A 16,387-nucleotide genomic window follows, 5' to 3' on the forward strand; every position below is an offset into this window, starting at 1 on the left:
AAGACAAACTTGACACATCTCCGGAGTCATTTATGCCCTGCTCCTTTTCATGTTTGTCTTTCAGTTGGTGTGAATATGTTCTACATCTGCATCATAGTCTATCTGTACGGGGACATGGCCATTTACGCGGCAGCTGTGCCTATCTCACTGATGGAAGTTGCCTGGTAAGAATGTACTTTTTTTTTTTAATCACATTCTCAGTTTAATTGTGAAATGTAAAGATTTTACAGATGCTCTCCTCGAAGAACATTTGGAACTTTTGCTACTTTTCATTTTTAGCAAGACATAGCACATCTGTCTACATGTCATTTGCCCCCCACTCCCTCCCACTGTGGTCCTTCTGTCACCTTCTGAATTCACGATTAACACAATAAAGCTTTGCTGACAGAGGGCTTTAGTCCTGCTAACCTCTTACTGATGCTTCTGGCAACTGAGTCACATTGACTTGCTTCCAGGCAGAATTTTATTGGAAGCCTTTTGACCAGACTGGGTGAGAAGAAGGTGTTTCATATAGTTGCAGACTCTGCCCTTAAGAGCCCAGATTGCCGAAATAGCCATCTCCCCCCTTTAGTGTTGTGTTACTGAAATTATGTCAGGGTGGTGATAGTTTCTGACAGTGATGTTTTTGATGGCTTCCCTTTATAAACTCCCAACATTCTTATCTTTAATTCTTTCTTGGACTCTTTGGTATCAACAAGAATAAACTTTCTACGCTAAATCGGGCTTTAAGAGCTGAAACCAGGCTTAGTTTTTTTTGTAAAGATCCTAGAGAAACACAGTTGCTAAAGGCTTCAACACAGTCAATGTAGTGAGGAGCTGATCAGAGACATAGAAAGAACAAATTCATTTTCAACACTGTGATGTTTAAACTTGGTTGATGTCAAATTCCTTGGTGGCCTAGACCCTTACCTGACAGTTGCCCAGGCTTCAACAGAAAGCCAAGCGATTTCCTAGACTGAGATCTTTTATCAAAAAAGATGCTGTTATACAGTTATACAGTGAATTCATTTTAACCCCCCTCCCACCGCCATGAAGTATTTGAAAAAGTTTTATTTCCTGTTTCATTGAATTAATTCATAATATTAGAATAGCAGTGGTAAATTAAAGTCACAGTATAAACTCCATCGCCTTCTTCTTCTAATTGTTGTTGTGACAAAGACGTCCTATCTCATCTTGTCCTGAGGCACAGCACACTGATGCTGTCTTATCGTATTAAATTCTCTCCCACTGTGGTCCAAACCTTAATAACCTTCCAGCAAGAATAAATGTGAGATGTAACTGCGACTTCAAACACAGTTCGCTTTGCCCGAAGGCGCAAATTCTTCTTAGTAACATGGGCTGAACCAAATGATATTACCAAAGCTTTCCCTGTCACGCGATGATAAGGCAATGATAGGCTATATGATTGCTTTTAAGTGATACTGTTTAAGTTTTCACATCCTCTGCTGCACACAGCATTAGCATTTTCTTCAGATGACTAATCTGATTGTGTCTTTTATAACGTTCACCTTACAAGTTGTAATGAGAATTTACGCTATAGATTCAAAAGGGGGATGTGATGATCTGCAGTGTGCAGGTTGGAGTTAAACACCAACCTGTGTGTGTGTGTGTGTGTGTGTGTGTGTGTGTGTGTGTGTGTTTGTGCTTCGTGCAGTGGAAACCACTCCTGCAGTGCTGGAAGTGTGAAGTACAATGATACAGACCCATGCTGGGGTCCTGTCACCAGGAAAAATGCGTACAGAGTATTTCTGGTAAGTGTTGATTCCTTATCCCAACAGCATACACCTCTGTTTACTCCTCTTTCTTGCACAGTAGTGACAAGACACTCTACCTGTAATTTGCTTTCTCCTTTCCAATCTCAGCAACTGGTCAAGACCACAGTTTTAAGGCAAAAAACATTAGGAGATATGGAAAGAAAGTATTTTTATGATGGAACCATGTGGCTGTGATCTAGTAAGAATGCTCTTTGCATTCTGATTTCCTATATTTCTATAGGAGACCTATAATTAACAGCATACATGACTTTTCTTTACTTAATAATTTAATTTAAAAAGATTAAATAACTTTTACTTTTTCCATCTTTTTTTACTAATTTAAACAAATCCCAAAATAGAAATGCAACAGGTTACTGGTCAAATCTTCAAATAAAAATGAAGCGCAGGATTAGTGCTATTATTCAGTAGACACTTATTTAGGTGTTACAAAAATGGGAGCTTTGCATTTTCTTCACTCGCAGTAAATGTCTTCTTTGTTGGCAACATGTCTACTGTGCACTAGATAAAGTCAAGCTAAGTATTGGTAATAATTTATGACTCAACATTTGGCTGATCTGACTAAGTGACCATTTGAAACTATCACCCAGTTGATTATAGCAGTTTAGTTACTATTGGCTGAGTCAAGATACCAGCGAAGTGAAGCAGTACTGAATTGTATTTATATTTTTACAAGGTTTAAAATGTTAAATATTGTGAATACAGTTTCACTTCAAAGAGGACTTTTCCTATTTAAAGGGTGTTATATAGCAATGAAGCTGCTGGACAGAGAATATAGTGTACGTTTGGCCGAGCTATGCAGATGTTTTCATCTCCTGCGTGAACAAGGTGTAATGTGCCAAGCCCCACCTGCATTTCTGTCAGATTCACCACTGACAGTGTTTTCTGTCCTCTGACTCCCTTTTTTCACTCAAGTATCCCATGACAGCCCACCTCTGCAACCCACAGTAGAAATGTGAGTGTACCCTTGAAGTCTTAAGTGAGCCAAACTCTGTGATTTCCACTCAAGCTTTAACTTTGTACAACGACAGTGATAGATGTGCTGATCTTCTTCTGTATAATTTCTCAGCCTCCCTCCTCTCTGCGGTCTTTCCTTTCTATCTGTGCTTATACATTAATAGATTGAACCCAAACCATTTACCAATAAATTAAGTTTTTTTTTCCGTTGGCATAAGCCTCTTACTGCTTGGAAGCAAATTGAAATAATGCTGATCTGTAATTTCCGGTCAGTTTGTTTACACTTGTGGTTTATCATTTTCATCATGACTGTTTAGAGAAATAGATATGTAACAGTAGAAAAGCTTTTTGGCAGTGAACATGGACAAATAGGGATGTTCTTATTTGGGCCATAAAAGTCGCACTCACTAATACCTGCGCTCTTTGTTTTCCAAAGTTGAAATCTGACATCTCTCCATGTAACACCAAATAATTATTTTGTTACTAACGTAACACATGGTTGTAGCTGCACTGCATGTAGTAGTTAGTGGTGTTAGATAGAACGTTAGATAGAAGCGTTACAGACTCTGTGTAATTACATCCTTTTATTACTATTCACCAAATTACTTCACCTGTAGAGCTCTGTTTTTTTTATCTCACAAACTAAGCCCTTCAGTGTGTGTGTGTTGTTTAACTCCACTTGTTAAAGTCTGTCATTAATAATACCTAGTGTCTTTAGTTTCTGAGCGGGTTTCCTTTACCAAGCTTCTTTAAAAAATGCATTAAAGTGATTTAATCCATGCACTGTTTCAAATGAACTATCTAAGCACAAAGGGCAGAAACTACCTATGGTTGATCTGGTTATAGAAAAACTGCGAAATCTTTGGTTATATATTCGTGTTGCTGCCACGGTTTGCTTCCCAGTGGTCTGTGTTTGTATCTTACCTTTAAAGAGGCTCAATGTGCTGTAGCTGTTAAACAAATAAACTGCAGTTGTATCCTTTAACCTTATAAGCACTGATCAATAAATGCTGCAGCTGATGGAGCGGGGCATTTACTCTATCCATAGATTGCTGTAGAACCTTTGTCTTTTAGTTTCTGCAGTTGACATCTGCTTTTCAGACTTTCAGTGTATGCTTTCATTCTGAAAGTCTTTTTGTCCTGACTTTTGCTTTAATAATAAAAAAATCACAAGCTTTTAGCAGACCTGTGCACTAACTGGATTGTTTCAGAGGCTCTCCCCTTAAGACACCGCCTGGAATCAGTGTAAATAATTGACCATTGCTCATCAGCTGTGCTCTACCCTGTGGAAACAGATATCAAAACCTGCCAAACCTAGGACCCAGCCAGGCTCCTTTATATTGTCAGTGTTGCATTGTGAGCTGAGCTGCAAGGACAAGATGCCCTTTTTCCACAGTTTAGTCATTCAGGGAAGCCATCCTCAAAATTACTAGCGGGAAAATAGACTTTTATGATGTTTCAGTCTTGAAGGTGTGTTCGTATTAGATCCACTTTGAAACCTCACTTTGAGTCTCATCTGTATCTTTGTGCTTTTTTTTTTTAAACACATTTTTGTGACGTCTCCGAGGTGATATCTGTCTTGTTTAATCAAAGTGATGTCTTAAGCCATTCTAATTCCTCCTGATCCATCCATCCTGGATGAATCACACTGTGATTTATGAGTTATTATAATTAATCAGTCACATTGACACAGCATCAGACTTTGACACAAAGCCAAAAATACTAAACTAAATAAATGTGCATAAACCATTTGTTTTTGCTCTCTTAGTTCCCAAAAGTCTCGTCACTGCAGGACTTAGTTTTATGTTGTCATACTAATTTGAGTATAGATAAAATGTATTTTATCAGCATAATGGCAGCTAATTCTGTAGATTGACAAGTAATGCCGCCTGTTTAAGAATTTGACATCTCATGACAAGATACTTTATTCAACTTTTCTACCTTATTTAGTACTGCATTGTACTGTAGTGTACTGTTGTGTAAATAATTAAAATACACCAACAAATGCCTGTGGAAGTGCATTTGGTCCATGTAGTGAAAAGGCATCAGCTCATCTGCGTCCATTGGAATCACTGCGGTGGTGCTAGAGACATTACTGCAGCCATAGCATTTTTGGAGTTTAGAAAATGATGAGAGATTAAAGTGCAGCCTGATTATGGTGTTGCTCTAAAGAGCTTTAATCCCTGTGAGGGTGATTGGTGCTGAGAGAGGGAAAGAGAGGCAAAGGGACAGAGTGATTTGGACAGAGATAGTTGTTTTTGGTGATGGACAGAGGCTGCCTCTTGTGAGTACTTCAGGATAAATTGTTATCCACAGTTTTGATACTTACCCTCACTGGTCTCCTACTACTTCATCAATGCTCCTACCGCTTCATCTTGACCCACATTGTAAAGGTCACCACAGATACGTTGCAGCTTTTGTTGTCTGACCAATGATCCTAATCTCAAATATCTTATTATGAAACAGAGAAAACAGCAAGTCCCGAAATTCAAACTTTTTATTTCATAACGAATGGGCTGATTGCATTTCTAACAAATGATTTAATTAACATAATTTCAGCCCTATGAGTCTCCCCCTTAGAAACAGGAGCTTTCTGTCTGGTGATCTTTTTTAGTGACGTACCTTCTTTTTAGGCATAGTGTTCTCAGACATTGGGTGTGAATCTCTTTCAACATTTCTGGCTGAATTTACCCCTAGACAGACAGTGTTTGGGGTGCTTTGTTCACAGTGGACAACCGATTGTGGGTTATTTTTAGGTCTGTTAACATCTGTCCCTTTGCAGATGAGTAGGTCTGTAGTTAATTTTTGAGTTCTGACACTATTTGCATTCGATTGTTAATATCTTGGGTGTGACTGCAGCAGGCCAGTGTTTTTCAACCTGTTCCTTGGACTTGGTCTTTTTTTTTTGTTTGTTTTTTTTTTTGGCTTTTTTCACTTTAACTTCTGGAGGCTACAATTGAATTTAGTGTGTTCTCAGGCATCATGGTTTCTTATTAGCTCCACACCTCTGGCTTATTCCTTCATGATGTGTCAGTCACATCAACTGAGTGTCAGTCTTGACTTGCAGCCTGTTTGTAGACTGGAATAAACGCGTGGTTTCTAGTTAAATTAGCTGATTTCTGCCTCTTCACAACAGTCTTATCTATTCCACAATGTCATGTCCCGTTTTACTCAGCTTTCAAAAAACATAAAGTGATATTGACTAACATTATGGTAGACACCATAATTTTAATAAAGTGCTGAATTAAAAAAGTGACTGCAGTAATTACTACATGTTAATAAAGCCCAAAGCAGCTCAGTTGATTTTTCTTCAGGTCAGATCTTTGACTTAATCAGTATTGACTTCACACATCAGCATTATCACTTGTGGACATGTCACGAGAGCCCTTTCTTTCATCTGTGGTTCTGATGGCTCTTAGGACGATCCCATTGACTGTGGCTTGTCTCTGATTGATTCTCAAGTTCACTGCCTGAGTGGATAGCTGAGTGCTGTTCTTCTCATATCTACAATATTTGTCAGGTTTGAGGGTGTGAAAGGGAGATGGAGGCCATTGCATAACAGAGCACTCAGTGTTGATCCTAACCCTTTACACAGCTTTGATTGAAAAGATTAAGCCGCTGCGCAACTGTGAGGTCTTTCTGGGTTTTTGTTCAGCCCCAGCAGTGATTCCCGAGACCTCAATTAAACTTGTGTCCTTGATTGTCCCCTGCTAAGTTTTCTTTTTGAATTTCACTGTGGGGGCTTTGCCACAGTGGCTAGTCAAGCAGTGGTTGGTAGACTCCACTCTGCTGGACAGCCGGTGCAGTTTAAATGGCTGATTTATTGTTCTCCCAGTATGTGGGGAGTGATAGAAAATCAATGCGGTATATGAGCTAAAAGGCACATTATGCTTACACTGCATGTTCACTCCGTTCATCGTCATGCAGATGTTTCAATTTACACCGTGTCTATTAAGCCATACAGTGTGTCATGCATTGAAATTTATTATTTGGCGTACAAGCAAAGTAGCAGCCCACCCACCCCTGCCAAGTGTTCAGAAATGACCCACCCCACCACTTTCCTCAAGACTGGACTGATTGATTAATAAAGTGACAAAAAAAGATTTATTCCGAGAGGAATTTCAGTGACCTTGATGCTCGTTCTCTGTGGACGCCATCTTTTTTTTACTGCAGTATTTCAACAGCATTGATGCCTTCTTTCATTTCTTTAGTCAGTTTATGAGAGCGTGTGTTTCCGAAACACGAATACTAAAGACAAACGTTATGGAGAGAGACTGTTGTAGATTATCATGTTGTATGGAAAAAATCTAAAGCACTGTCAAAAGATAGAAAATAAACTACAGTAGCATGTTGTTGGCATGGCACAGGATTGTTTGGGTTTGAATCCTGCACAAAAGCTCTTTAGTTCAATTGCAACTTCACACAGGAAAGGGACAAATAAATTAGAACAGCTCCTGTTCTAAACATGATACATTTTTACCCACATTTTAGGTTGATAATATGTCCTTGATTTTCACACATTTGTTCTGAGTGAGTTTATGTTTTTATCCTGTAGAAAAACAGTAAAAGCTGGAAGATTAATAAATTACTATGCTCTGGCTATTTATGTACCAGTATCAAATTGACTGGGCTGAGTGTGGGTTCTTAAGAGTAGGATAAGCTTCGTTTGCTATCTTAGAGATGTCATATACATGGCCGCACACTCAAATTTGATATGTACAGTAGGGAGGTATATACTTCAGCCGAGTGGCAACGACTTTCCCAGTCAGGGCTGGAACTATGGGGAGATGACAGTGCAGATGGTTTAATTGAGATTATCTCAGCAGGAAGAAGTGTTAAAGCTGCGATGCACACGGGGGGAGTCCACTCAACACAGCAGCAGGAAGCTGTATCAGAGCAGCAGATCAGGAGAGGGAGAAGACGTACTATGTAGCTGGTGCAGGAATGACTTGTTCTGCAGAGGTCACTAAAGAATAACTAATGGACCTTGAGGATTTTTTTCTTTTTTAGCTAAGGACTTGTTTTACTAGACAAAATGTACTTTATGCTGTGGCATCATATATATTTTTTCTATACCGATGTCTTTCCCCACTAAAGTTTAGCAGATAATATCATTTTTATTTACAGCACATTTTTCCTCCCAGTAGGCTACTCCATTTCCATCAGTAAAATGTTAATGTTTGGAGTCTGTTATTGAATTTACCACATTTCTTTATTTCTGCTTGCAGTTGAAGTAAAGTGTATATACTACTACTACTACTATTACTTGTCCGTTTTCTGCTTAAACAAGGTCCTTTCATTTCACAATAAGGAAGGACGCAAAAAGGAGACAAGTCTACATACTGAATGGGAGTAGTGTAAAGCTGGTTATCTGGTACAAGGACATTTCAGAGTGATGTAATGGTCTCACTTGCTTAAAATAAACATGATTTCCATGAAATGTACAGCGGTTCACATTTAAAATGCAGACAGTTTAACAATAACTGTCCTCATTGAAACCCAGTATTACCTTGGGGTCATTACTGCTGCATGTTTGCTGGTTTGTACTTTGTAGTTTACCATGGAAGCAACATCCCACCTTGGTGTCTTTATGAATGGATTGGTTAGTTACTGTAGGTCATGGTGCTCTGTAGTTGCTCCTCAGGGAGCACCTGCTTAAGTGCTGTCCACTGACCCATTCTGCTCTTCCTTAAAGTAGCGAATAAAATATCCAATCATTGTCTTTTCCAATTATGGCTCAACATATTGCACATTCACAAAGCGGTCTTTATTGATTTATTCTTTTATATTTTCATAGGGTCTGCCAGTTTAATTTGGGAGCAAAGTGTCATGTACTATAATGCAGCTACTTCCTCTTCCTCCTCCTTCTGTGCCTCCCTTTTTACAATAGTTGGGATAATGGGCGGAGTGAAATAGCCATCGCCCTATTAAACCACTGGCAAATTATCGTTTCTCATTTCCTCCCCAGATATGTCCCAAGCCCGTCATAAATCTTCTCTGTGTGCTGTTGCTCGTTATTTTTACCTTGATAGGTATGTAATGGTTTCTTTTTTGAGAAGCAGAACTGCATATTACGACTTTTAATTACGGAAATATCTTGGAAACAGCAGCTTGTTCAATGTCAAAGTCTGGAACAAATGGATGCTTATCGTTGTTTACCTTGCAGAGTGACTGTCTTGTCTTGTGAAAAAAATTAATGTCGGTAAATCCATGTTTTTATATGCAACCACAGCAGGGTGCAGTTAAGGTTTGTAAGCATAACCGCATTATTAATTGAGGGACTAGTTAAGACTATGAGCAGCTAATTTGAGGATTTAACCCTGCTTTAAGCAGTAATTGGTCGGCTACGGTACTGTATGTGGTTATGAGAGAGTAAGCAATGTTTGAATTTCTGAATTTAAATTCAAATTAAACCCTGCTCCATAATCACAAAAATGGGATGGCAGCATGTAACTGTTTTTAGGTAGTTCTCGTTTTCCCGAATTATCTTTGATTTATTTTCCTTCAGTGTTTGTAAAGAGGATCCAAGGTAAATGTGACCTTACCGAAACGTGAGAGCTTTCTTGCTGAAAGACCTTTTTGTTGTTATTAAAATCATTGAAGTGGAACATCCTAATCACCTTCTAAATCACATTGCAGATGACCAAAGTGTGATTAACTTTTACACAAGACTTCTACCACAAACAGTCCAACGAGCTCATTAATTTTGCTTGCATACTGCAATGGTCTTTGCTTGACAGTGATGAGACCGTGTGATTTAGTGATACTGCAGTGAGATAAAGGTGTCGTTGCTCTATATTTTTATATCAATTTGGCTCTCTGGTATAAAGTTGAATGTCACATAGTTAATCCTTCTTGCCTCTTATTGGGTGAAATTATTCAGAGTCCTGTCATTGCATTAAATTTTACCATGGTGACTCTAATCAGAAGTGACCCCCAAAACAGGTACAGTCCATTTTAACCTTAACTTCATTTAGTGATCATTTAGTAAACCATACTGGCTGTCCTTTCACTTTGTTCCAGGGAACACAAAGATACATTCTCCTTGCATCTCTGCCCTCTCTCTATCCTTCCTCCATCTCTCCTTAAGTCAGCGTTGTCTTCTTCCTCTTGTTACAGTCCTATCTTTAATAGTGTGGAGACACGGCACTCTCCAGGGCCACATAACTCATTAACAGTGTAAGCTACTGTGTAGGATGTTTCACTTTCACCGATTGGAAATGATTTTAAAGCTGCTTTTAAAGTTTGTCTATAGTTGAACAGACTCTTATTTTTACCTTTTACCTTTGTGTCAGCTGAAGACACAAAAAGCAGTGGTTGACAAATGTAAAAGACAATTTCAGATATTGATCAGTTTTATTATTTTTTATTTAAACTTTAAAATAGCCCCTGATAAACCCCTGACATCCAGTGTATAGAATTGCCAATGCATTTATTGTGCTTGGTAATAGAGTTATTATAATAAACAAACCTACTGTAGTCTAATCAAACTGGGCAAAGGACCTCCAGGGAGATTTCTTTCTGTTGTCCTGATAGGCCTTCAGCAATCTCAGATATAGTCTTTATGAATGTCCCATAAAAGACAAACTGCAAATACACTGAGAGGGTTTTTATATTTGCAGAAAACATATACACATACTATACTGTTAGATCAAACACTTAGAAACTGCAAGTAAAGTAGGCGTAGTAGAAAACGTGGTGATGCATGTGCACTAGGTGCAAGCGAGTTAGTTTTTTTCAGGATCTGTTGTAATATGGGCATATCTCTGCCATTCTGTCATGCCTACTGTATTTAGAGCTCGAGTCACACAAATACTGTAGAAGACACATATTTGTTCACTAGTCGCACAAATTACAAATACCATATGCATGTATTTGTAATTTGTGTGATTTACAATTACATAAAACAGGAAGTGTAACATTTGAGAAGTTTTTTGCAATTATGGCAATTGTCATCCAAGTGTTACAGAGTAATCATTTCAGCTCTACGCTTTTTGAAGTATGTTCATCTTATTATTAATTTATATTTATCGAGCCGTCACTTGGCAAACTTAATAACTTGGAGGGCTGCATGTTGGCACTCACACAAGGTAAACGGCCCATATTTAATATATTCCTGATAAAGGGAATCTAAGGCAAGATGGAACCATATATCTTAATTGTAAATGGTTCTTGAAATATGACGACTGAAATAATTTTACCCATTCATTCTTCTATTATTTATTTGTTAATTATGTCTACTTGATGGTTATTAATGATTCTGAAGATACACTCTTTTTTTCATCTTGACAAATGTATAGTTGCTTTATGGCTTTAACTTCACACTGTCTCCTCCCCCCTCTGTATGACCTGCCTCTATGCAGAGTGTCACCCCCCCACCATCATGTGTTGTGCGTACTTTTCCTCCGTGTTGTGTGCATGTCTGTGTGTGTGCAGCAAATCAGTTGACTAGTTATTGCTATCATAAAAGTTTGTACATATCCTCAGGGCATTTATTTGATGTTATTTCTATTCCATACCACTATGGTCAGGTCGAAGTTGTTGTTTCCTCAACAACATTCAAACATTATTTTGTTTTGCTTCATTTCCAGAAATAAATAACCTGAAACAACCTCTCTTTCTTTTTTCAGATATTGATTATGGGCTTTGTCATAAAGACACACGCACACATACACGTTTTTTGAACCTTCCCCCATTTAAATATGTATCGAGTACTTGGTTCATTTCTCTGATTAATTTCAATCAATCATAATGAAAAGGAAAAAAACTGTCTGTGGGTTGAAAAAGTCTTAGATTGCCTGACTCTATGTTTTAGACATTCAAGGTCTTAATTAAAGTTAAATGATCTGTGCAGTTGTTCAGGTCCTAAATTATGGTCCTTCTTGCAGCTATTCTGCTCAAATCTGTGTTTCAGTTGGTGGCGAGGTGTCTGCATTGCAACTGCACGTTTCAGTTGTGAAATAGATCTGGTTTACTCAGTTTTATATCTCCCCTAAACAGGCAAAATGTGTTACACAAATATGTTCTTGTAAGAAAACAATATAAGTTGAGTGTGATTATTTTTTTTTTCTATATCTTGTGTCTTTACACCATATAGGGTAACAACTTAAATAGTCAGTAATTCACAATAATAAAGAAAAATTAATGAATGATGACCAGCCATTCCACCGTTTTCTGTTTAAAATCTGTTTGGAATAAAGATTAACATCAGACACAAATGTTTTGGGACCTTGGGACTGTGGGCACTGGGAATCGTAATCTTTCTTTCTCTGTTTGATTGTGGGGGGGATTATCAGTGTCCAGGCTGCACCACCACATGGAATCATAGGGGCACTTCTGATTTTCAATGCTGGACTTTGTCTGTAGCACAATCTCTGCTCGCCCTCTGGGTCTTTTACTATTAACTGTCTTCGTGTGAGACAAACACCAGCTAAAACCATTTACCAGACTGAACAGTAATTTCACAATTGTCCAGTGCTTGATAGCTTGGCAGTCATGAAGAAGACACTCATATGGCTCTGCTAGATATGAATTCAGCTACAGTAGTATCCAAGAGCTTCAGAACAACTGTGCCATCACAGTATTTGAGTAACTCTGGAGACAACAGCCGAAAATATGTTGATTAATTACTTAAATGGGATGAATGGTCAGGGATTGACTTATGTAGTCCAACTGTGATGGATGACTAGTCCACGCAACACGTGGCTCAGGAGAAACGCTCACATATGGGGCGATTCATGAGACCAGTATATTGGCTTGTGAACTTTGAATCATGCAGTCGAATGCCAATCACATATCCATACCATACTCTCTGCGCTGTCATCCACACAAATCCAAAACATTGGTCTTTATTAAGTTTGAAAGTGATTGACAGCTACTGCCCCGGTTGCCAGTTGGTGGCAGGTTTTCACCATTACTGAGATCATTCACCATATCTAAGCCCCATTAATCTCTTACTCCCAAATTGTAACTTTGCAGCATCACAGAGTGTGCTGGAAAAGTTGATGGGGAAAAAAGTGACTTTCTAAAAGAAATACCTTTTCCCTGTATTATAAAGAGGACAGTAAACCCCTAGATTATCAGGATGCCCCCATTTTGTTTTAAAATGTTTTCATAACCTATATTTAAAAACCTGAGAAGCAGTGTTCCTCTCTCTCAAAGCTTTCGCTCTATATTCACATCTGAAAGCGGCAGAATTCAACATCCATCTGATCTGTCTTCCACGCTCAGCGGGAGGTCTGAACCTTAACCTGACTGCTTTCCTTGGGAGCTCTGTGGAAATATGACCATGTTAAGTAACCCTGGAAACAGGAACAGGAGGCAGCAGGTTGTTGAGCCCTCCAGCTCTGACATAATGATAAAAAAAAATCTGTCCTCCGAGTGTTGCCTTGATTTAGGTCACGGTCTGTAATGAGACCTTGGTTATAGCCATGAGGATTAACAACAAAGGTGTTGTTGGGAGCCAAAATAACAATGGTGTCACTACAAAGAACTGAAGCTTTGAACGAGGATGACACACCTACAGTGTGGATCCCAAAAGATGGCAATTACCTGATTACCTGATTTGTATCATCTGTAGAGGCTGCTGGCAAGAATGATGTTTTATCTGAAGTTTTTCACTGTAACAAAGAATCTTAAGAAGTACAAGATTTAAAAGATCATCTTTCAGGTTGTAGCCTAATCTGTGAAGTGGTGCTTATTTGAAAATGTTTGAGAGTTGTAGAAACAAAACACATTTGTATATTGTGATGGAGTCAACTGGTTCTATATAAGTTGAATTCATGTTTTTTAACATGCCTTAATGCTCACAAATTAGGGGACATTGTGAGTTGGTCAATTTTAAGAATTTCAGGAATCTATATGACCACCATTTACGTTTTCCATTGTAATGGTTGCATACAACTGTTCTCCTGTTGAGCTCTCACGCATTATACAAATTAATGATTTTACACTAAACTCAAGTTTAAGAATCTTTTTTTCTTCAGTATCTGCTAATCTGCCTACACTCTGTACACTGAGAGCTAAAGAGAGCTAATAGGGCAGATGTCAGTATTTGTATCCGTCATTGCCTTGTCACCTTTGCAGTTTTTCATCTTAGACTCACTGCTTATTGCATTTCACTGAAGTGTGTGATTGCATCCAGCGAGGTAGCTGTTGTTAAAGGTGTTGTCTCATATTGAGGAGGAGAAATTGGCCATTTTTAAGAATGTCTTTGTTGTCACAAGTGAAATGTGAAATAGTTGATGATTGTGCTGCTCTGGAGAAGCAAAACCCATCAGCTAGCCGAAGAGGAGGGAAAGCGGGGGAAGCATCTAGCCAGAATTGATTAATGCCACTTTTCTCTTGACATATTTTGTTTTTGTTTATTGAGACTTTTATTTATCTGAGCATGAAACGTAAGCAGTTTCTGTGGCAGGAAGCTAAAAATGCAGGCAAAAAGCTGTATGTCGGCCTTGCAAGCGAGAGTAAGATTAAATTGCTAGTGCAGCCGGAGCAAAGTATTAAATGAATAAATTCATTGGAACCAAGTGTCATTCAATATGTCTGTGTTAAGGAATTCAAGTTATATTAATGTCGTCTTCTCCTGTTGTCCAGCAGTTTTATTTCTCTAGTTGACACTGCTACACATTTCCCTTGGATACTGAAACTAATGTGCTGTTAATATTATCATTTAGAGTAGAACTATTGTTGTGCTGTGTTGATAGCTTTGTGAAGTAGAAGTTGCAATTTTCTGTGTGGCTTTTCAGTAGATTTGCATGTGTTCATGTGTTACACATCAAGATGCCTCAAGTGCAAAACATTATATGCTATATGCCACTTTGCTGTGCATCAACATACCCACTAACTGACAAAGTCTGTATAATATAGTTACTCAAAATGTACATACATGTACATGTATTCATAAATACATGTATTTATACATCCATCTATTCAGATTCATAAAAGGTAGAGAATTTGTTGTGAGTCACAAGTAGTTGAGTTTTATTTGTTGGGGCAACATGTGAAGGAACTTTCTTAAGGAAGTGTTGAGTTTAGAGGGAGCTGTCTTGCCACATTATGTTGCAAATGTCTTCCAAGAACAAAATAAACACCACTTTTTGGGAGTATGTGAAATATGCTGTTTTGAAGTCGATCTACAGAAGCCTCAGGGTTCTGTAGTTCAGTTCGAGGTTCCTGTAGTAGCGCTTGCCTCTAATAGGTACAGTGGCGAGAAAATGTATATGAACGTTTTAGAATTTCATGGTTTCATCTAAGTCAAGAGTATTAACCAATATAATGTGCCTCAAATAATAACAATAAATAATAAATAATGTCTTTATTGAGAACAACTATAAAAACCTCATAGTGCTAAACTTTTTAAGTTTGCTCCATACAAGAATACGCTTATGTGAGCCCTGCCTCACCAAGAAGGGCTTTCAGAGGATCTACTGTAAAGAATTGTTGATTTCCATAAAGCTGGAAAGTGATTTGTGTTGTGATCCTACCAGTCTCTCCCTCTATGCTCTGGTATAGGGACATGCCAACTATTTGGGTCTTAGTCATCCTACAGCACATGGCATCTGATCCCTTTACACTCGCCCACACACACTTCCACTTTTCCATTCCCATGCTGTTATTATTCTGTGCCTTGTTTCTGTGCAGCTCCACTGATCTAATACCTCTGTGATCTAATTTCTACCAAACACATAAATGTTTTTTTTTCAGAGGGCCAAGGCTTTCCTGTCTCTGCTGTGGGAGTACACACTTGATATGCAGTTTGTGCCATCATTGTCTAGTTAATGGATTAATGGACTATGTGATTAGACAGTTAAATGTTTTCTGTGGTGAATCTTCCTCTATGTGTTGCCATTACTATTGTTGCTGTTAAATCACTGTGTTTTGTAATTGTAAGGCACATTTAGTATTGATGTGTGAAACAACCTGAGACAAAAATAATCTATATAGTATATATACTGTATATAGAAAGTGCTGTGTACAATCACATCTCTAGTATCTGCACAATTGTCTGTGTTGGTGATCATATTGGCGCAAACATAGTTTTTCTTTTTAGTATGGAGTTTTATGGGAGATCAGAAGTAGTTGGAAATGAAATATTGATTTGTGAGTTGTCCAGAAACTGCTGAGAACATTTTCAGCCATATGCCCACATATTAACAGACTTTGTGCTATTAACTCACAGGGATGTTACTTGAATCTCTGCTACTCCGGCCTGGATTTTAGTGTATAAAGCAATGATAAACCAGTATATTTTACTGTATGTAGGCCTGAGAATCAAACTTCATTTACACTTATATTCTTACTCTTACTGTAGGATCAGATACCGCTGTCTTGGGGTGCTTTCACAGGCTTTACTGTAGTTCAATTCAGTCGAACTCAAGTTCGTTTTCCCTCTTGGTGCGGTTTGTTATCTCTGATCTCTGAACACGGTAATCGCACTCGAGTGTGCATCAAAACAACCGCACCGAGACCCCCATAAAGAGGAGGTCTTGATCTGCATCATCTAGCAAACTCTGGTGCGGTCCTCCTGGTGAGAAAGCGCACCAGGAGCAACCAAAACAGGACCAAACGCTATGTATCGCATGATTTGAGGGCTTTGGGTAGTGTAGATTTCCAATTCTTTCACTTGTCCACCAAATACAAGCTGTTTGATTAGTTGA

At 38.4% G+C, this 16,387-nt stretch overlaps 1 protein-coding gene across 2 annotated transcripts in view; it reads left to right on the forward strand.

The window, feature by feature from the left end:
• The window catches only part of tmem104 (transmembrane protein 104), a 42,450-nt gene that overhangs the window by 13,184 nt on the left and 12,879 nt on the right, over positions 1–16,387 (forward strand). For both annotated transcript variants that reach the window (XM_026354141.1, XM_026354150.1), the window contains exons 7-8: positions 65–164; positions 1,655–1,751. In XM_026354141.1, the coding sequence (XP_026209926.1) occupies positions 65–164; positions 1,655–1,751 (197 nt within the window). The remainder of the gene's footprint in view (positions 1–64; positions 165–1,654; positions 1,752–16,387) is intronic.

The sequence above is a fragment of the Anabas testudineus genome, chromosome 8 (genome assembly GCF_900324465.2).
Source record: "Anabas testudineus chromosome 8, fAnaTes1.2, whole genome shotgun sequence".
NCBI classification, from domain to species: domain Eukaryota; kingdom Metazoa; phylum Chordata; class Actinopteri; order Anabantiformes; family Anabantidae; genus Anabas; species Anabas testudineus.